The sequence below is a fragment of the Dipodomys merriami genome, unplaced genomic scaffold, assembly GCF_024711535.1.
Source record: "Dipodomys merriami isolate MVZ:Mamm:240054 unplaced genomic scaffold, mDipMer1.0.p SCAF_128, whole genome shotgun sequence".
Taxonomy (NCBI): domain Eukaryota; kingdom Metazoa; phylum Chordata; class Mammalia; order Rodentia; family Heteromyidae; genus Dipodomys; species Dipodomys merriami.
In genome coordinates, this window is record NW_027202582.1 from 789,283 (window position 1) to 810,990 (window position 21,708).

General features: G+C 50.6%; 1 protein-coding gene across 1 annotated transcript; it reads left to right on the forward strand.

Moving 5' to 3' along the window:
- The first annotated feature begins 582 nt into the window (after positions 1–582).
- Positions 583–18,011, forward strand: LOC138824244 (N-alpha-acetyltransferase 40). The gene is made up of 8 exons (XM_070017949.1): positions 583–826; positions 10,299–10,394; positions 10,933–10,985; positions 12,816–12,911; positions 13,001–13,159; positions 13,318–13,401; positions 15,075–15,152; positions 15,354–18,011. The coding sequence occupies exons 1-8, from the start codon at positions 821–823 to the stop codon at positions 15,493–15,495; spliced, it is 714 nt and encodes a 237-aa protein (XP_069874050.1). The 5' UTR covers positions 583–820; the 3' UTR covers positions 15,496–18,011.
- Positions 18,012–21,708: the final 3,697 nt, after the last annotated feature.

Consider the following 21,708-nt stretch of genomic DNA (forward strand, 5'->3'; position numbering starts at 1 on the left):
CTGCCCGGGCTGGCTTGGAACCATGATCCTCGGATGAGCTCTTATGTGAGCATCAGCATCTTAGCTGGGCTGAGCAGCGTCAGGCGCCCGGCGCCCGGCTCCCGACCGCGGAGTCTGGGAGGCGAGGGCCGTGGGCTGCGCTCGGCGCGGCGCTGGGCAGGGCTCGTGCGCTGACGGGACGGTGAGGGGCCGCGGCCGGACTCGGCTTGGGGTGCCTTTGATCCGACCCCGCCCCCCTTTCTTCGGCGGCTCCGCGGAAGAAAAGGAATTCCCAAAGTCAAAATCTCCAAACCCTTCCAGAGACTCTCGGCGCCCGTGAGGACTCCGGAGGAGCCGGTGTTCCAGAGTTCTCGTCGCCATTCGTCGTCGGGGAAGGTGGCTGCAGGCGCGCTGGGCGGGGAGGCCGCGCGGCCACCCACCGGCTGCCCAGCCGGGAGCCGCCTCCGGCTGGGGCGCGAGCGCGGCGCGACCGTTACCATAGCTACAGACGCAGCCTGGTTAGGGAGGGGGCGTGGCCAGGCCTGAGACGTCATTCTCTGCGCGACGCTCGTCAGGGCCTCCCGCCTTTCTGGTCCGAGACCCTCTGTCCGCTCCGGGAGCGCTCCACCTGCGCGCTTTCTCCCCGCTTGCACTCTCCGCCCCTCTCCGCCCGCTGCCCGGTTTTGCGCCGGCGCAGTGCTCGCCAGGACGCGCGGGGAGCCCGCGAGGCGCATGCGCTGTGTGGGGCCCGCCGCTTCAGAGTCGCTGCTGCCGGTGCCGCCGTTGCCGCCTCCCTGCCGGCGGGTGAGCTGAAGAGGAGCCGAGGGTCGCCGCCGCCGCCATGGGGGTGAGTGAGGCAGGGAAAGGAAGCGAGAGGTCCAGAGGTGCTTCCCGTTACCCTCTTCCCCCTCTCCCCCATTGTTCCTTGAGCCCCCTCACGTGACCCCGACCCCCTCCGACCTCACGTGACCCCCAGCCCCCACATGACCCGACTCCCCCATTCTTAGGGACCCCACGTTCGGCCTAACCCCGGAACCCCCGGGGAGCCTCCTCCGCGGCGCCTCCCCCCGGCGTCCCCCGCCCCTCGTGTCCCGCCGCCCCTTCCTGCCTCCGGGATGCGTCCCGGGCCTCCCCGCCTCCCCGCTCCCGCGCAGTCCTCGACGTGACCCCGCCGCTGCCGGGGTCACCCGTCCCCCGGCTGTCACCATCCCGCGGCTTCCCGCGGCCGAGCCAACGCGGGCTCGGAGGGAACCGAGGCCGAGAGCCAGGAAGGCGCGAGGCCAAGGTCACACCGCCGCGGCGGGGGCGCCAAGACCCCTCCTCGCGGCTCGGCGGGTCGCGGTGGGCCGCGCTGGGTTCCCGGGGAGCGTCCGCCTGGCGCGGCGCCCTGCCCTCCGGAACCCCCGCCCCCGCCCCCGCCCCGGCCCCGGCCCCGGCCCCGGGGAGCGTCCCTTCCTAGAAGTTCCTCCCAGCTGTACAGCTGGGCGGGAGGGCCGGGGCCACCGGTCGTGGCCCCCCAGCTTAGGTGGATACCGACCACCTGTTTGGTGCCGGCCGTGGGAACGAGCGTTTAATTTTAGTGTCCTTTGCTGGAATGACTGAGTCCCAGCGGAGAAGCACTGGTCACTGCTAAAAAAAAGATAATTGCCTTTCCCTGGTCCTGGCTTGTTAGTACTTATGGGCAACAACTTACTTAACTACGTATTCTCCGTGCTGGTTCTAGGGCGCGAACTCAGGAGCTTGGGCCCCTCTTTGGCATTTTTGCTCTAGGCTGGCCTTCTACCACTAAGCCACACCCCCACTTTCCGCTTTTTATAACTAATTGGAAATAGGAGTCTTGGATTTGCTCAGCCTGATGGAACTGGGAGTCTCAGTAGCTAGGATTACAGGTGTAAACCACTGACACCCGCCTTCCACCCCCTTTAACTTAAAAGCTACCTTGTCTTCACCAGCTCCCAACAAATCGGTGTGTCACTGTTATAGCCTTTCTGGATTTTTGTTTCTTAAAAAATTTTTTTTTAAATCAGTACTGGGGGTTGAACTCAGGTCTATTGTTTTGCTCACTAAGTGCTTTACCACTTGAGTAATTCTTCCATCCAAATTTTCATGTTCTCACCCATAAGGATGATACCTGTCCTTTAGGACAAGAGTGAAGATTAATGAGATAGTGGATGTCTGTAGCCTCTTAGGTGCCCATTATTTTTTTTTTTTTAATTTTTTTTGGGTCCGGTCATGGGACCTGAACTCTGGGCCTGGGCGCTGTCCCTCAGCTCTTCAGCTCAAGGCTAGTGCTCTACCACTTGAGCCACAGTGCCACTTCCGGCTTTTTTCTTTTTGCTTATATGGTGCTGAGGAATCGAACCCAGGGCCTCTGGCATGCAAGGCATGCGCTCTACCACTGAGCCACCTTCCCAGCCCCGGTGCCCATTATTTTTGCCTGTATTGTCAGCCTTCACTTTAGTGATCCAAAATAGATCTGTGCTATTTTTAATACACTGGGTTTGTCCCAGCTGTTTCTAACCTAGATTTTTTTCCCCCTTTTACTAAAAAATTTAGTGACTGAACAAATCAACTTACTAGACAAAAATAGTTGCCCAACCTGAGTTAAAACACTTGAGATAATCCATGGTAGAACAAAGTCTAGAAGTATAGCTCAGTGGTAGGGCATGTGCTTAGCATATTCCAAGCCTTGAGTTCAATCTCTGAAACAAACATGTCATGTTTCAACCAGAAAATTTGGGTACTATGTCCTTCATATGTAGAAAATCAAGTTTAGAAACTTACTTTCTTTTTTTCTTTTTTTTTCTTTTTGTCAGTTGTGGGGCTTCAACTCAGGGCCTGGTTGTTGTCCCTGTGTTTTTTTGCTCAAGGCTAATGCTGTCCCACTTTGAGCCACAACCCCACTTCCAGTTTTCAGGTGGCTAATTGGAGAAAAGAGTCTCAACAACTTTCTTGCCTGGACTGGCTTTGAACCATGATCCTCAGATCTCAGCCTCCTGAGTAGCTAGGATTATAGGCATGAGCCACCAATGCCCAGCACCTTTTGCATATGATTTTAGTCAAAGATGTCAGGCCCCCTGGGTTGTTGTGACTAAGTAATGAATTTATGTCACTCTAATCCTCTACCCAGACTCAGTCACTGCACACTGATAAGAAGCATAACATGTTCAATAATTTCCTCATCAGGTGAGCTGTCAGCAGGGCCCAGAGGTACCACGAAATGTGCTTCCACTAGGCCCATCTTGGCAAATGTGGGTTTTTTTTTTTCTCTTTATATGGTACTGAAGAACCTAACGCAGGGCTTCATGCATGCGAGGCCAGCGCTCTACACTGAGCCACCTTCCCAGCCCAAGACCCCATCTCATCACTCATGCACTATACAGATGTGTTCCTCTGAATGGCCTCTTCTACCAGTGGAGAGATTTTCATTCTCCCTGAGTCAGATCTTGATCCTCTCATTGCCCTCATTCCTCATCAGTGGGGTTATGGATGCCTCAGTTGGGTAGTGGGAAGTTATCATTTCTAGTAGAGAGGCTCTGATGTCAGGCTGAGAGAGTGGTGTCAGATGGGTGCCTTCTCTTCAAAGAACTTTTGCCCCAGCTGCTGTTTGTATCTCACTCCACTGAAAATAGGTTCTTTTCTATATCCCAAACACTAGACTAGAGGCATGATACTGGAAATCTGAGCAATGTCATATTCCTTTTTTAGAAGGTGCCTCCCTCCATTTCTGTTTTCTGTTTTCTTTTCTTTTTTTTCTTTTTTCTTTTTTGCCAGTTCCGGGGCTTGATCAAGGCTGGGCTCTGTCCCAGAGCTTCTTTTTGCTCAAGGCTAGTGCTCTGCCATTTGAGCCACTGCACCACTTCAGGCCTTTTCTGTTTATGTGGTACTGAGGAATGAAACCCAGGGCTGCTTCATGCATGCTAGACAAACACTCTTTTTTTTTTTTGTTTTTTTTTTTTTTTGGGTCTGGTCGTGGGGCCTGAACTCTGGGCCTGGGTGCTGTCCCTCAGCTCTTCAGCTCAAGGCTAGTGCTCTACCACTTGAGTCACAGCGCCACTTCCGGCTTTTTTCTTTTTGCTTATGTGGTGCTGAGGAATCGAACCCAGGGCCTCTGGCATGCAAGGCAAGTGCTCTACCACTGAACCACATTCCTAGCCCCCCCCTTTTTTTTGGTCAGTTGTGGGGCTTGAACTCTGGGCCTGGGCACCATCCCTAAGGTCTTCAGCTCAAGGCTAGTGCTCTACCACTTGAGCCACAGCGCCACTTCTAGTTTTCTGGTGGTTAATTAGAGATAAGAGTCAAGGACCTTCCTGCCTGGGCTAGCTTTGAACCAGGATCCTCAGATCTCAGCTTCCTGAGTAGCTAGGATTACAGGCATTCATCACCAGCGCCAAGCTTCCTAGCCCTTTTTGTTTGTTTTTGTCCAGAATTCAGGGCCTAAAACACTGTCCCTGAGGTCTTTTTGCTCAAGGCTAGTGCTCTACCGCTATTTCTTAAAACTTTGGTCGGTCATGGGGCTTGAACTTTGGGCCTGGGCGCTGTCCCTCAGTTCTTCAGCTCAAGGCTGCACACTTCGGTTTTCTGGTGGTTTATTGGAGATGAGTCTCACATACTTTTCTGCCTGGACTGGCTTTGAACCTTGTTCTTCAGATATCAGTCTCCTGAATAGCTAGAATTACAGGCGTGAATAGAAAGCATTTCTTTCTTGTTTGTTTGTTTGTTTGTTTGTCATGGGGCTTGACCTCTGGGCCTGAACACTTCAGCTTGAACTCTGGGCCTTGGCTCTTCGGCTCAAGGCTAGTGCTCTACTACTTGAGCCACAGAGCCACTTCCGTGCTCTATCACTTTGAGCCACAGTAATGGGGTTTTCTGGTGGTTAATTGGAAAGTAAGTCTCATGGCCTTTCCTGCCTGCAATCCTTAGTTCTCAGCCTCCTGAGGATTACAGGCATGAGCCACCAGTGCTTGGTCATATCTGTTTTTTTTTTTTTTTTCACTTCTGTTTGAGACCCTAACAGACATATAGACTTAATTCCACTGTGTAGAATTACTGCTTTGACAAAAAAAAAAAAATAGAGAGGAGTTTTGCAGTGCAAAAGAAAATAGCATTTATCAAAAACACTTTATGGAGTCTTGTGCCGGTGAATTAAGCCTGTTTTCCTAGCTATTCAGGTAGCTACTTCACGATTTAAAGGAAGTTTAGTCAGGAATCTTTTTTTTTTTTTTTTTTTTTTTGTCAGTTATGGGGCTTGAACTCTGGGCCTGAGCGCTGTTCCTCAGCTCTTCTGCTCAAGGCAAGCACTCTACCGCTTGAGCCACAGCGCCACTTCCAGTTTTCTGAGTGTTTATTGGAGATAAAAGTTTCAGGGACTTTCCTGTCTGGTCTGGCTTTGAACCTCGATCCTCAGATCTCAGCCTTCTGAGTAGCTAGGATTACAGGCGTGAGCCACCGGCAACAGGCTTAGTCAGGAATCTTATTTTCAATTAACCACCAGAAAGCCAGAAGTGGAGCTGTGGCTCAAGTTGTAGAGTGCAAAAAAATGCTAAGGGAGAGTGATGCCTTGGAAGTGTGGGATGGGGTGGGGGTGGGGTGTAGGAAGACCTTTTCTGCCTGCTGGCTCTGAGACTGACAAGTGGCCTTCTGTACTTCGGAGTTTTCATTGAAAATGTGGGTGTGTACATCTTACTGGTTTTGGAAAGATTAAAGCAGATCATCTTTAAGAAAGCACTGGCAGAGGGTTTGACATTAGTGTATCCTTATAAACAAAAGCCATTTCTAGGGTGGAGTTGGAACTGTAGTAGAGTGCTTGCCTAGTAAGTTTGGTTGAACACCAGCATTGCAAAAACAAACAAAAAAATGAATTTACAGTAATGTTTTTTATGTCTAGTACATTTTAAGATTTTTGTCCTTAACAATCTTTAGAGTATGATTATTCATATAAGTATTTTAGTCCTCTTTTTTGGAGGGGGGCAGTGTTCTAATCCTAGACTTAGGACCAGGGCACTATCCCTGAACTTTTTGGCTTAAGGCTAGCATTCTACTGCTTGAGCCACAGCTCCACTTTTGGCTTTTTAATTGGAGATAGTTAATTGGTAGTTCATTGGAGACAAGACTGTCACAGACTTTCATGCTTGAGGTGATTTTGAACAGTGACCCTCAGATCTCTCTTGTCTCCTGAGTAATTAGGATTACAGTTGTGAGCCACCAATGCCTGACATATTAGTCCCATTTTATGGATAAGCAAACTGAGGTTCAGAGAAACTGAGTAACTGGATGAGATAGAATTTAAGTCACTTGCCTAAAGTCACAGAGCTATTAAGTGAAAGACCTAACTCAAATTCAGGTCTCTTGAGTGAAAAGCCCACACTTTATTATATAAAGCTCCCTGGGGAATGACACTTAGCCACAATGAGCTTTATTGTTCTCTGTGCTTATTTCCCATTTTAATTAGAAGAGTTTCCCCCATGTCCCTGCAGGACAGCCTTACCTCCACCAAGCTGAGTGAGGTTAATTGGAGCAGCAGGGGACCACTCTTTCTGGTAGAGGGAGCAGCCCAGCCTGCACAGCCTCCTCCTTACCTCTCCACCCTGCATGCTGGCAGGGGAAGACTTAAGGGGCGCTTGCTTTTATTATCTTTATCCCAGCCATGGCAGCCCCAAGGCCTCACTGCGGCTTACTTGGCTTGCCAGTTCCTCTGTAGGAATGAGCCTGTAAATCTGGAGGCTGGGATTGGCCCTCCTGCTTGTGCTTAGGTTTGCTTGCTTCAGCCTAGAGATGAGGTGCTATAGCCAGAATCCAGTTTTCCATTGCTTTCTGGGTCGTGGGAGTCACACTGGCTTTGAAACACCTTCAGTCTTTCTGCTCATTGTTGAGAGAGAGAGGCACCCAGAGAGGGCCAGGGCTTACAGCTACCATGGAGTTGTGCTAGGTGCTGACTGTTCCCGCAGGTGTGTGGCCAGCATTTGCAGCCATAGCTTCATGGGGTGGCAGGAAGGGCATTGTCCTGTCTTCTTGTTCTACCTCTCTGTCTCTGTCTCTCGCTCTCTCATTCTCTCCCTCTCTGGCTCTCTCGCTTTCTCGTTGGTTGTGGGGCTTGAACTCAGGGTCTGGGCACTGTCCTTGAGCTCTTTTGCTCAAGGCTAACACTCTACCACTTTGAGTCACAGCTCTACTTCCTGTTTTTGAGTGGTTAGTTGGAGTAAGAGGTAAGAGTCTCACTGGGACTTTTCTGCCCCACTGGCTTTGAACTGCATCCTTAGATGTCAGCATTTTGAGTAGCTAGGATCACAGGTGTGAGCCTCTGGAACCTGGCAGCCCATGAATTTTTCTCTGTGGGGTTTTTCTTTCCCCCACCTCTTCCTCAGTGTGGAGGCTGGGGTGGCACTGTCGTGGCAAGTGGTTACCAGGTATGTGGACAATAACAAGTGAGTTGCTGGATGGTTGTCCTGAGGCTTCTGGGACCTCTAGCTTGGCAGGCTGTGAGGAGGTCTTTGGTGACCCAGTGGAAATTCAGCAGCATGCTAAAGCAGGGTTCGCCCACTGGAGACAGCAGGCTGGTGGAACACACACTTGCTTCTTTCTTCTCTTGGCTACTTACAGTGCGGGGGAACTCTGCATGAGTTGTATCATCCTTTTGAGCCTCTGTTTCCTAAAGTGTAAAGGAAGGAGATAATTTCTGCTCTGAGAACTGAACCACACAGTGTTTGTGAGAACAATTTTTTTTTTTTTTTTTTTTTTTTTGCCAGTCCTGGGGTTTGAACTCAGGGTCTGGAGACACTGTCCCTGAGCTTCTTTTGCTTGAGGCTAGCACTCTACCACTTGAGTTACTTGGCCTTTTCTGTTTCTATGGTACTGAGGAATCAAACCCTGGGCTTCATGTATGCTAGGCAAGTACTGTACCACTAAGACACATTCCCAGCCCAGAGAACAATTTTGTGAGCAATCTCTCAGTGTTGTCTTGAAACCTAAATTCCCAGAGAAAACAAACCTGCTGTCTAGATCAGAGCCTCTGAAGACAGTGTGTTCTCTTGTTTGACACCTCCTCTAGGGAGGTGAGAAATAGGATCCAGCCTGGCTTCTAGCACCCCACTTAGCTAGAGGATGCTTACTAGCTGGTGCAGGTAGTTTTGTCTCTTAAGATCAACTAACCCATAGCCGGGCGCTGGTGGCTCACGCCTGTAATCCTAGCTACTCAGGAGGCTGAGATCTGAGGATCGCGGTTCAAAGCCAGCCCGGGCAGGAGAGACCGTGAGACTCCTATCTCCAATAAACCACCAGAAAACCGGAAGTGGCGCTGTAGCTCAAGTGGTAGAGCGCTCGCCTTGAGCTGAAGAGCTGAGGGACAGCGCCCAGGCCCAGAGTTCAAGCCCCACGACCGACAAAAAAAAAAAAAAAAAAAAAAGATCAACTAACCCCTGAAAGTTCTATTTTTTGGTGCCCCTTCTGGAGCTTGAAATCGGCCTGGACACTGTCCCTGAGCTTTTGTGCTCAAGTACTCTTATCATTCTGATCCACAGTACCATTTCCAGCACTTTGGTAGTTAATTGGAGATAAAAGTCTCATGGACTTTTCTGCCCAGGCTGGCTTTGAGCCGCAATCCTCAGATCTCAGTCTCCTAGGATTACATGTGTGAGCTACAGGTGTCCAGCCTTGTGAGTTCTCAATATCTGAACTCTTTGCCTCTGGTTGCTTGAGGTAGGAATGTCATTTTTTAGAACATTTAGGCTGGATTTATTATTTTTTCTTTTAGTTGGTCATGAAGCTTGAATTTGGCCTGGGCACTGTCCCTCAACTCTTCAGCTCAAGGCTAGTGCTCTACCACTTGAGCCACAGCGTCACTTCTGGTTTTCTGGTAGTTTATTGGAGATAAGAGTTTCACAGACTTTCCTGCCTGGGCTGGCTTTGAAACTTGATTCTCAGATCTCAGCCTCTGACTAGCTAGGATTAAAGGCGTGAGCCACCCGAGCCTGGCTTGGATTTATTCTTAGAAATATTCCCAGCAGCTGGATTTTTTTAGCTCATGCAAATATTAATTGTTCAGAGTTCCCTTCTTTGGGGCCAGGTATAACTGAGGGTTGTCAGTCCTCTGTCCAGTCAACTCTGGAAAGGAAGTACTTACTGTTGGTAAAAGCAGAGCCAGCTGCCCCATGACTTTGGGAGCTTGGGCTGTATGGACCAGAATCTCTGCCTGCCTGTGCTGTCTGGTCTTCCTAGGGAGAATAAGAACTGAATGTGTGCGTGCTCAGAGCCTTGCATGCATTGCTTAGCAGCACAAGGCTGACACTGTACCACTTGAGCCACGTTTTTTTTTTGTTGTTATTTGGAGATAGGAGTCTCACAGATTTGTCTGCCCAAGCTAGCTTAGAACCAAGGTCCTTGGAGCTCAGCCTCCTGAGTAGCTAGAATTATAGGCATGAGCCACCGAACTGTCATTTCTTGGGCATTTGTCACAATAACCCTTTGGGCTTACACCACCATGGCATTGGGGCCTCACTTAGGTCAGGAGGCTCAGAGAAGGGCTGTGTCTTGTCCTAGGACTTTCTGGGTATGGAGAATACAAAGACACTTTGTTGAATTCTGTCAGACACCCAGCCTGGCTTTTTCCCTAGGTTACTTAGCTTAGCTTCTAACCAGAAGCCAAAAGAACCCCAGGTTAGCCTCCAACAAAATAAAAGCTGATCTAGATGCAGTTGTGAGTAACTTAGTGCCTTCCCCCAGTACAAGGACCTTCCTCTGCCCTGTCCCTGCCCCTGCCCCTGCAGGCCTGCAACTTGGTCTTTCTGGACCTGTGGCTCCTCTGTCCTGAGGTGGACCCCTTGGTTCACCTGTCTACTCTGTCCTTGCCTCTGCAATGTGCCTGTCACTTGTTGCCTTGGCTGAGCAGAGCTGCTTTTCCAGTTCTTTAATCTGTGCACCCTGGTATTGGCTTAGAGCCAGTATCCAGCTCCTGCAGGACTGCCTGGCTGGGTCTTTGTCCCTTGCAGCCAGAACACAGTCAGATGGAACTAAGGTGCCACCTCCTTCCTGAAAGCTGCCCTAATCGGGCCTACAGTTGGTGAAGCTATCCTTGCTGGCTCAGCTCTGCGCTGCAGGCATTGTTGGCCATTGCTGGGGCCTCTCAGTGATGGAGGCTGAAAGGTTGGTGACCTCCAAGAGCTCAGGATGAGGAACCAGTGTTCCTGCTTAGATCACACACTAAGTGCTCACTGGCAGCCTGGGCCAGCAGGCAAGGATGCAGGGCTTCCTGAATTCTTCAGAGGGAATGTCAAGTGCTCTGTAAGCCCAGCCCTTCCAGCCAGTGTTGCTTTTCCCTGTTGCAGAGAAAGTCCAGCAAAGCAAAGGAGAAGAAGCAGAAGCGGTTGGAGGAGCGAGCAGCTATGGATGCTGTGTGTGCCAAAGTAGACGCTGCCAACAGGGTGATTCTCCTTTCCCCTTCCTGCCTTCTGGAACTTCAGCTGGGTTTTTCATTTGACTTCTTTCAGCGCCACCCTGTGGCAGACTTGTGACACTACCCACCCAGCCTCTGCCTCCTTGCCCTAAGGCTGAATGTGGGCTAGTAATTGACTTTGGTGCTCCCTTAAAGGTGCATTCCAGGGAAAGTGACTCCTCACTGCTTGTACAGAGGCTGGGGAAACTTTAGCTGGGAATTTGCATTTTGAGAAGGAAAGCTCAAATACGTCATACAGTTATGTCAAATATGGCATACAGTTCTCTCGTTCAGTCTCCCGTCCCATTCAGCACATGTTAGGGATCTACTGTAACTGTCTTGGGCCTCCTCACCAGCCTCCATTGTCCCTGTGAGTTCAGAGCTGAGGCCAGTGGAGGCTGACAGAGGCCTCAGCTGTGAGAGAGGGTTACCTCCAGCCTGGGCCCTGGCAGCCTGAGCAGCAGGGCTTTTGGACAGGGTCGGCTCTTGCAACTGCCTATCTGAGCTGCTTCTGTTTCCCTCCACAGCTTGGAGATCCTCTGGAGGCATTCCCAGTGTTCAAGAAATATGACCGGAATGGGTGAGTCTTATATGGTATTTCTTTTTTCCTTTTCTCATTTTTATTGTAAAGATGATGTATAGAGGGGTTACAATTACGTAAGTCGGGTAATGAGAACATTTCTTTTTTGTTTTTGTTTTTGTTTTTTGGTCATGGAGCCTGCACTCTAGGCCTGGGCACTGTCCCTCAGCTCTTCAGCTCAAGGCTAGCGCTCTACCACTTGAGCCAAAGCACCACTTCCAGCTTTTTCTGCTTATGTGGTGCTGAGGAATCGAACTCAGGACCTCATGCATACAAGGCAAGCACTCTACCACTGAGCCACGTTCCCAGCCCATGAGAACATTTCTTTTCTTTTTTTTTGGGTCTGGTTGTGGGGCTTGAACTCTGGGCCTGGGTGCTGTCCCTGAGCTCTTGAGCTAAAGGCTAGTGCTCCACCACTTGGAGCCACAGTGCTACTTCCAGTTTTCTGGTAGTTAATGGGAAATAAGGGTCTCACGGACTTTCCTGCCCAGGTTGGCTTTGAAACGGGATCCTCAGATCTTAGCTTCCTGAGTGGTTAAGATCACAGTGTGAGCCACTGGTACCTGTTCTAACATTCTTTGACATGATTTAGAGACCCCCATCCTGTGATATCTTAGTTTTTTGTTTGTTTTTTATCCATGGTGGTTTGAACTCGGCTTCTGTGCTGTCCCTGAGCTTTTTCACTCAAGGCTAGTGCTCTACCACTTTGAGCCATGGCACCACTTCTGGTTTTCTGGTGGTTAATTGGAGATAAGAGTCTCATGGACTTTACCGCCTGTGCTGGCTTTGAACTGCGATCCTCAGCTCTCAGCCTCCTGAGTAGCTAGGATGACAGGTGTGAGACACCAGCCCCTGCCTATATAGTCTTTTTCAGAATGTGGTCCTATGTAGAGAATGTGATTTTAGACTCCCTGGGGAGTTTTATTGTACTTAAATTTCCTTAAGAGCAGATATCTCTTGTTTTTCACTTTAGGAACAGAGTGGTGCATTAAATACTGCTCCGCTGTTAAATGAGCTCAGATCACCCACTGAGTGTCAAAGGGGAGAGGCAGGCAGGGTTTTTGGGGTTGTCCCTAGGGTCCTTGTGTGAAGCTACGATTTTGAAGGGCCCCAGGTCACCTATGTGGTTTTGAAAATAAGATTGGTAGCTAAGAGGGAAGAGGTCTCATGGGAGCCCAGCTATAGTACAGAAATGGAAGCAACAGGAAAAAATGCCTAAGGGCAAGAAGAGAGACAAAAAAGACTTGAGTGTTTATTTTTTTTATTTTTTATTTTTTATTTTTTTGGGTCCAGTTGTGGGGCCTTGAACTCTGGGCCTGGGCACTGTCCCTCAGCTCTTCAGCTCAAGGCTAGCACTCTACCACTTGAGCCACAGCGCCACTTCCGGCTTTTTTGCTTATGTGGTGCTGAGGATTCAAACCCAGGGCCTCAGGCATGCAAGGCAAGCGCTCTACCACTGAGCCACCTTCCCAGCCCCGAAGACTGAGTGTTTATAAGAAAATACAGAAAAGTTGGAACATAGAGAAGAGCACAAAAGTAGCTGAGATGGATGAGATGGGTGGGTGCTAAATCTGATGTGGACAGTGCTGGGAGGCTTGGGAGGCAGGAAGCCATCCCTGTGTTTTAGGGGTGGGCTGTGCAGTGGTGGTTGCTAATCTTGGCCCAACATGCTCGGCACCTTCCCTAGTTGGGTCAGAAACTTACCTTTCCCTGATAGAGTGATTGAGACAGGGACGTTTCCCTTTCTCTGTCAGACTTCTCAGGAAGAAGCCCTAGGCTCTGGTTGGAACACTGGACCCCTGACCAGCTAATGCCCTCCTGTGTTCTCAGGTTGAATGTCTCCATTGAGTGTAAGCGAGTATCTGGACTGGAGCCTGCCACTGTGGATTGGGCCTTCGACCTGACCAAAACAAATATGCAAACCATGTAAGCATGGCCTGGCTAGAGGGTAGTCTACTCACCAGCCAAATTTTCTCCTAGTCTTATCCTGACCTGATTGCTCCCCAAATTCCCAGGTATGAGCAAAGTGAATGGGGCTGGAAGGACCGAGAGAAACGGGAAGAAATGACAGATGACCGGGCCTGGTACCTCATTGCTTGGGAGAACAGTTCTGTTCCTGTTGCCTTTTCTCACTTCCGATTTGATGTGGAATGTGGGGATGAAGTCCTGTACTGGTAAGAGCTTGGAGTGGGGTATTGTGGGAGGGAGGCCAAGTGGCAGAGCCCAGTGGGCCTCTAGGTCTAGGGGCTGCTATGGCTGCAGGGTCCTCTGGTGGGCCTTGCCACAGCTTCACAGGTTACCTGAACATTCACCCTTGGCTTTCTCCACCCAGCTACGAAGTGCAATTGGAAAGCAAAGTGCGGCGGAAAGGCCTGGGGAAGTTCCTCATTCAGATCCTGCAGCTCATGGCCAACAGGTAAGGAAGGACTCCCTTAGAGCAGAGCTGGAAAGAGCTGCTGCTCAGTAGGACCCTTAAGGAGTCCTGTTCTTTTTTTTTTTTTTTTTGGCCAGTCCTGGGGCTTGAACTCAGGGCCAGGGCACTATCCCTGAACTTCCTTTGTTCAAGGTTAGCGCTTTACCACTTGAGCCACTTCTGCTTATTCTGAGTAGTGTATTGGAGATAAAGAGTCACAGACATTCCTGACAGGGTTGGCTTTGAACTACCATCCTCAGATCTCAGCCTCCTGAGTAGCTAGGATTACAGATATGAGCCACTGGGTACCCAGCTACATTTCTTTTTTTTTTTTTTTTTTTTTTTTTGGTCGGTTGTGGGGCTTGAACTCTGGGCTTGGGTGCTGTCCCTTAGTTCTTCAGCTCAAGGCAAGCACTCTGCCGCTTGAGCCACAGCACCACTTCCGGTTTTCTAGTGGTTTATTGGAGATAAGAGTCTCATGGACTTGCCTGCCCTGGGCTGGCTTTGAACCGTGATCCTCAGATCTCAGCCTCGTGAGTAGCTAGGATTACAGGTATGAGCCACCTGCGCCGGCCAGCTACATTTCTTTTTAGGCAGTAACTTTATACCTTTTGCTGGTTAATTGGAGATAAGAGTCTTACAGACTTTCCCTCCTGGGGCTGGACTACACCCTCAACCATTAAATGTCAGTCTCCTGAGTAGGTAGGATTACAGGTGTAAACCACTGGCCTTCAGCAAGTTCACTGTTTATTTTTTTTTTCCTCATTGGAAGAATCCTAGGGGAGAAGGGCATATGACCTCAAGCTTTGCCCTTATGCTGGGTGCAAAGAGCATCTTTTGTTGTTGTTGCTCGTGGGGCTTGAACTCTGGGCAGGGCTTGGGCGCTGTCCCTGTGCTCCTCAGCGCAAGGTGAGTGCTCTACTGCTTGAGCTACAGTGCCACTTCCAGTTTTCTAGAGGTTTATTGGAGATAAGAGTCTCACCGGCTTTTCCTGCCCAGGCTGGTTTTGAACCGTGATCCTCAGATCTCAGCCTTCTGAGTAGCTAGGATTATAGGCGTGAGCCACCAGTGCCCGGCTTTTTTTTTTTTTTTTTTTTTTTTTTTTTTTTTTGTCAGTGTGGGGCCTGAACTCTGGGCCTGGGCACTGTCCCTGAGCTCTTCAGCTCAAGGCTAGCACTCTACCACTGGAGCCACAGTGCTATTTCCAGCTTTTTCTGCTTATGTGGTGTCGAGGAATCAAATCCAGGGCCTCATTCATGCATGCGAGGCAATCAATCTACAACTGAGCCACCTTCCCAACCCTCCTTGAGCTCTTTTGCTCAATGCTAGTGCTCTACCACTTTGAGTCACAGTGCCACTTCTGATTTCCTGGTGGTTAATTGGAGGTAAAGAGTCTTATGGGGACTTTTCTCCCTGGGTGGGCTTTGAACCTCAGTCCTCAGATCTTAGCCTCCTGTGTAGCTAGGATTACAGGGGTGAGCCACCGGTGCAGAGCTCAGAGCATCTTTTGAGTGCCTGGTGTGAGCTAACCTCTGTACCTGCAGATTGGTGCCACTGAGGAAGTGGCAAGGATCCCTTACATGCCATGGTGTCAGTGCCTCTCAGGCTAGAGGAGGAAGAAAAGGCCTGGACTCGTGTTTCTCTTTCTAAGGAACGATTGCTCCTCTTTCTTCCAGCACACAGATGAAGAAGGTGATGTTAACAGTATTTAAACACAATCATGGCGCCTACCAGTTCTTCAGAGAAGCGCTGCAGTAAGGAGCTGGTGTTGGTGTGGTCCTTCTGGGTGGTAGGAGGTGCTGTCCTGATGCCATTTTTCTGGTCCTGGTCCCTACTTAATCCTCATGCCTGTGGGGTTTGAGTTCGGTGAGAGGAGATGAGCCCCCTGCATCTGAAGGGTCCCAGCAGGTGTTCAGTGGCCAGCACCCAGCGCTTTTCTCCTGTTTCCTTTGCAGATTTGAAATCGATGACTCTTCCCCCAGCATGTCTGGTTGCTGTGGGGAGGATTGCTCCTATGAGATCCTGAGCCGGAGGACCAAGTTCGGGGACAGCCAGCACTCCCACGCAGGTGGTCACTGTGGTGGCTGCTGCCACTGAACTCCCAGAGCCACGAGCAAGTACAAATGCTATCTCCCGAGGCCTGCCTTCTCCCCTGGTCCCATGCCACTTGCCAGGTACCTCAGCTGTGGCTTCTTCAGCCCTGCCTGTGCCAGACGGCTCCGTAAGGGCACAGGACTCTGGGGAGCAGTGGTCCAAGCTACCTGCCACCGCTCTCCTGGAAGAGCAGAGTGCCAGGAAGGGCTGCAAGGACGTACTGTGAAGGAGCTGGCAGGACGACTGCGCAGTTCATCCTGGCCTAATGGCTGTCACTTGGCTCTTGGGCCCTGGAGCACAAGTCCCATCCCCCCTACTATGCAGCTGGTTTCCTGACAGTCCCCACTCCCAACTCAGAAAAATGGAATGTTTATACCCATCTTTGACATTCCTGGAGGCCTGCTCTGAGGGCTGCTGGTCCCCACAGAAGATCTGGCGTGGACATGGGCTTGGGATGCGTCCTTGGAGAACTGAGCACCTTGGTAGAGGCCATTCAGCCCTCCTGCCAAGATGCAGGATGCACCTGCTAGCCATGTTCTTAGGGATCCACTCCACAGAGTGCTGTCATCTCAAGGGAACAGCCAAGTCTAGCGGGGGGCTGTCCCTTCATCCTGTCAGTCAGACACCAGGAAGAGGGGGCCGCCATGGGGCCGACTGCTTCTCTGGGCTTTTGGACTTCGCTGCATTCTGAATTTCACTTCATCTCATGACAGTGATTTGAGCTTTTTGTTCTAGAGGAAAGCTAGAGGTGTGCCCGTCCTCTCCATTGCCTTCCAGCCTTGCCTCTGGCCTCACCAATCACCTCTGTTCTTAGTCTCCAGGGGGAATAACATCAGGGAGCCCTTGTCTTCCCCCAGAAGGACCCCACATTCCTTGTACAGCTGTGCTCTTTCTGCTCGCCTATTGGTGCTTATAGCTTGCTGAAACTGGGGCATTCCTCCCCAGCTCTTCTTCTTCAGAGAGCCCAGCCAGCAGCAGGCTCCTCTGCCTGTGCTCCCCAGCCTTGCCCTCCTCACCGCCTCACTGAGGCACTGGTGCTGCTCTTTTGGCGCAGCCGGGCCACAGCAGGAATGCCCTTCGGTGGCACTCACAGCTGCTTTCCCTCTCTGGGATCATCCTGTGGCAGAGAGAGGAAAGGCCCTCTTCTCCGAGCATGAAGGTGTGGGCTCAGAACTTACACCCATCCTGCTCTCGAGGCCTTGTTCCTCTGCCAAGGAAGGAAAACCAAATCCTCCCCCAGGAAGAAGCACTTGACACCTGGCTTCGACACCCTTGAGTTCTGCCTCCCTCAGGGAGTGTGGTGAAGTCTCACGCTTGTGCAGTTACTCTCGTGGGGTCTGTGGGTCTTCCTGCCCTCAGAGTCTCCCCCATCTTCTACCCTGACTCAGGCTGTCTGTCCTGGCAGGGCTCCCCACAGCCCTTGCTTCTCCCCGGATCCTTGCTTACACAGGGGCTGGGCACACAGAACCTCTTGTGCCTGGCCTCTGCATCTAGTGCACTGTGCTGCTCTCAGCCTGATCAGCACGGGACCTGGCAGCTTTACACTGGAACAGGTCTACCTTTGCCTCACCTGCTGGCTCCTGGGGATTTTACCTTGTGGAGAGCTGTGGTTGCTAGAAAGGGATTGGTAGACTCCTTCCAAGAATCATGAAACAGCAGGAGCATGTTGAGGAAGTTCTTCCACTGATCTCTCAAAAGACACAAATCAGCTGGGCACCGGATCGCTCATGCCTGTAATCTAGCTACTCAGGAGACTGAGATAGGAGAATCATGATGTGAAGCTAGTCTGAGCAGGAAAATCTGAGACTCTTTGTCTCCAGTTAACCACCAAAAAAGCTGGAAGTGGAGCTGTGGCTCAAGTGTAGAGTACTAGTCTTGAGCATGAAAGCTCAGAGACAGCACCCAGGCCCTGAGTTCAAGCCCCAGGACTAGCACACAAACAACAAAAGACAGAAGATAAGTATGTGTCATACATTTCTGATGCCTTCCATTCCAGAGGACCACCAGGAATTCCCAGTGTAAACCTATGTGATGTGAGCTCAGTGTGTACTTACCAGTGAGACTCTTGCTGCCAAGCCTCCCATAGGGCATTTGGTAGCATGGCCAGTTCCCTGTAGGCCACATCCCAAGGGCCCCTCGAGGGTGCTGGCCACACAGCAGGCAGGTCACTGCTATGGGTGTGGAGCCTATTGCTCCATCTTCCTCCATTGTGGGTCTTGGTTTTGACAAACTAGGCCTTTGGTACCAGGCTTTTGTTGTTTCTTGTTTAGGCCGCCCTGTTTTGGGTTGTTGTTGATGTCATATGTGTTTATATGACATACATATGGTTCTTTTTTAACTCTGCTTTTTTTGTTTTGTTTTGTTTTTTTTAGAGGCAACTTGGAAGATAAACTTGTTGGGAGATATATACATATATATCTTTAGCATTTTGTTATCACTGGATATCAGAGGGAAAGGCAATCCCTTTGTACATCAGTTGTATTTGTATGTCACTAATAAAAAACACTTGGTTCCCTGTTGGGATGGCTTCTAGGTATTGGGTGGCACGGCAGCAGGTGTTGGTCCTAGGCCCTGGAAAGTACTGTGCTGGCCCCACAGCACAATACTTTCTTCCTGAGAAGAAAGCCTCTGGGGTCTGGGGCACGCAGCCAGAAGTGGGAGCCACAAGTGTCAGTACCATTTCCCAGCAGTCCTGGGCAGAGGTCACAGATGTCCTGAGGGATGTCGGCTTTGCATCCTGGCATTTCACATCGTAGTGTTGTGGGGGAATTGAGTAGTGTTTCTTTCCTCCCTTTTATTTACTAGGTTACTCAGAATTTTCTTTGTCTCTTAGAAAGTCCTCTCCCTTCCCAGAGGACAAAGCCTGGCAGGAAGAAATGTATGAAGTGACCTCCTGTTGTGTGACAGATGGAGCTGTGCAGCTCCCAGAGAGGCAGGGCTCCCCAGAGAGGGCTGGGAGGAGAGACAGGAAGTGGGCGAGTGAGTTGGCGCTTAGAAGCTGCAAATGGACAAGGGAGGGGTCCACTCAACTTCTCCATAAGCTGGAAGGCTGAGGGGAGGCCAGCAGGGCCCCACACTCACATGGGGTGTTGGATCTCTGGCAGAGCAGTGGTGTCAGTGAGGAGTGAAATTAACAGTCGTCCTGTGGGTGGGATTCATCTGGAGGTGGGAATCTGAGGCCCAGAGAAAGGCAATCTGCTGGGTTAACCATGCCATCAGTGTCTCAAGTGACGTAGTTCTGTCCCCCCAAGTTCCTTGTTCCTTGAAGACTGTCCTAGTCCCAGTTTTCACCCCCTGCGCTACTCCTGAGAGCCAGGAGAGCTGGGGTCAGTTCCACCTCCCCGAGTCCAGCCAGACCTTGTCACACCCAGGTATGAGACCATGGTGGAGGGAAATGGCCTGGGCTTCCTCAAGCCAGAGTCACTGTCTCACAGCAAAGCTCATCTTCATCACAACCAGCTATTGCGGGCTGCAGGCACAAAGGTTCACCTCCTGCACTCCCAAGTCCCAGCCCACTGCTTCCTGTGGCGAGGGGTTGGGGATTCCCCTTGAGAAGCCAGGCCAGACAGCTGCACCTGCAAGAGGAGCAGCAGCTGCCCCCGTGCTCCACCCCTGACAGCTGCTGACAGCTGTGCCCCAAGGAAGAGCACACACTCCTCTGGTTGGTTGGTTGCTGTGTTGTCCTTGTCCTCATGCCACCCCATCACCACCTGCTTAGGTTTCCTGGCTCATCTTCCAAGGTAGCCAGTCCCTTCATTTTTTTCTTGCTAGATTCTGCATTAATGCTCCTGTTTTACAGATGAGGAAGTTAAGGTCTGGATAGGGAAAGGGAAGTTTTGTTTTTGTTTTAAGTACTAGGCATTGAATCCAAGGCCTCACACTGGCTACCACACGACCCATGCCCAAGAACTCCGACCCCCCCCACCCCCACCCAGGCCTCTCACAAGAGTGCTTACAACAAGGCTTTATCAGTATCAGTGCTTTTTTTTTGGGGGGGGGTGGGTAGTCCTTGGGCTTGAGCTCAGCCCAGCGGACTGTCCCTGAGCCTCTCTCTGCTCAAGGCTAGCACCCTACCACTTGAGCCACAGCACCACTTCTGGCCTTGTGTATGTGGTACTGAGGAATCAAATCCAGGGCTTCATGCATGCTAGGCAAGCACTCTACCACTAAGCCATATTCCCAGTCAGTCCTTTTTACTTTTTTTTTTTTTTGGTCAGTCGTGGGGCCTAAACTCGGCCTGGGCACTGTCCCTCAGCTCTTCAGCTCAAGGCTAGCACTCTACCACTTGAGCCACAGCACCACTTCTGACTTTTTTCTTTTTGCTTATGTAGTGCTAAGGAATTGAACCCAGGGCTTCAGGCATGCAAGGCAAGCACTCTACCACTGAGCCACCTTCCCAGCCCCCTTTTTACTTTTTATTAAAGAAAAACTATATACTGTTTCTGTTTATGTATATGCCAAGATTGAGGCTTGAAGTCGGCCTGGATGCTATCCCTTAGCCTCTTTGGTTTTGGTTTTTTGGTCATGGAGCTTGAACTCTGGGCCTGGGCGCTGTCCCTCAGCTCTTTAGCTCAAGGAGAGTGGTCTACAACTTGAGCCCAGTGCCACTTCTGATTTTCTGGTGGTTGATTGGAGATAAGAGTCTCACAGACTTTCCTGCCCAGGCTGGCTTGTGAACGGCGATCCTCAGATCTGAGTCTCTTGAGTAGCTAGGATTACAGGCGTGAGCCACCAGTGCCCGGTTTCTCTTCGGTTTCTTTTTTCTTTTTGTCAGTCATGGGTCCTGAACTCTGGGTCTGGGTGCTGTCCCTGAGCTCTTCAGCTCAAGGCGAGTGCTCTACCACTTGAGTGAGCCAAAGCACCACTTCCAGCTTTTTCTGCTTATGTGGTGCTGAGGAATCGAACCCAGGGCCTCATGCATGCAAGGCAAACACTACTAGAGTACTAGAGCCACCTTCCCAGCCCTCCCTTAGCCTTTTCTGCTCAAGGTTAGTAGCACTCTTACCACTTGGGCCATAGCTTCACTTCTGGTCTTGTGGTGGCTTACTGAAAATAAGTCTTACTGACTTCTGTCTGGGCTGTCTGAACCATGATCCTCAGATTTCAGCCTCCAGAGTAACTAGGATTACAGGCATAAGCCATCAGTGCCTGGCTTTGATGATTTTTTTTTTTTGGGGGGGGTCCGGTCGTGGAGCCTGAACTGGGCCTGGGCGCTGTCCCTCAGCTCTTCAGCTCAAGGCTAGCGCTCTACCACTTGAGCCATAGCGCCACTTCTGGCTTTTTTCTTTTTGCTTATGTGGTGCTGAGGAATCGAACCCCAGGCCTCATGCATGCAAGGCAAGCGTCGACCACTGAGCCACCTTCCCAGCCCCTGATAATGTTTTTATAATAGGTGCTTAAAGCTGCTTGGGCTGAGAAACACTGACTGCTTCCTTGGGCCTGTGAATTAACTAAAAGCAGAAAAGCTTGTCATCCCAGCACCTATTTTTTTTTTTTTTGTCGGTCGTGGGGCTTGAACTCTGGGCCTGGGCGCTGTCCCTCAGCTCTTCAGCTCAAGGCCAGCATTCTACCACTTGAGCTACAGCGCCACTTCCGGTTTTCTGGTGGTTTATTGGAGATAGGAGTCTCACGGTCTCTCCTGCCCGGGCTGGCTTTGAACCGTGATCCTCAGATCTCAGCCTCCTGAGTAGCTAGGATTACAGGCGTGAGCCAACTGCGCCTGGCTCCAGTACCTATTTTGTATGTCTTCTTCTAAGTCATTCACTTTGCAGTCACCTTGGAACCCAGGAAAGTCAGGGCTGATCAATAGCAAATTTATGCCTAAGGACCAAAAATAAAGACCAGGACTGAGGACCAGCATCACTTTCAGGAGAAAATATCCACAAATTAGAACTATTCCTGAAATGATAAGGCTGCACAATTATGTGGGGCAAGTGTACACATCTTAGAAGACCCAGATTGCTTCTCACAATAGCTTTTCCAGAATCTGGGAGAACCTGACTGAGATGATCAGCCAGGCCACATGTACCTGGGGCTGTTCATACATACCTCTTTGATCCTCCTTTCTTGTCTACTTAAACCTATAGCTCATTCTGACCCGGGAACATAGCTGAACGCCTGAAGTGTTTGCTTCAGCTCTTTTGCAGCAGTTGATGCTGTGTAATCTCCTTTCTCTGCCTTTCACCATCAAGGTCATGTTTATTTGGTGTATGGGGA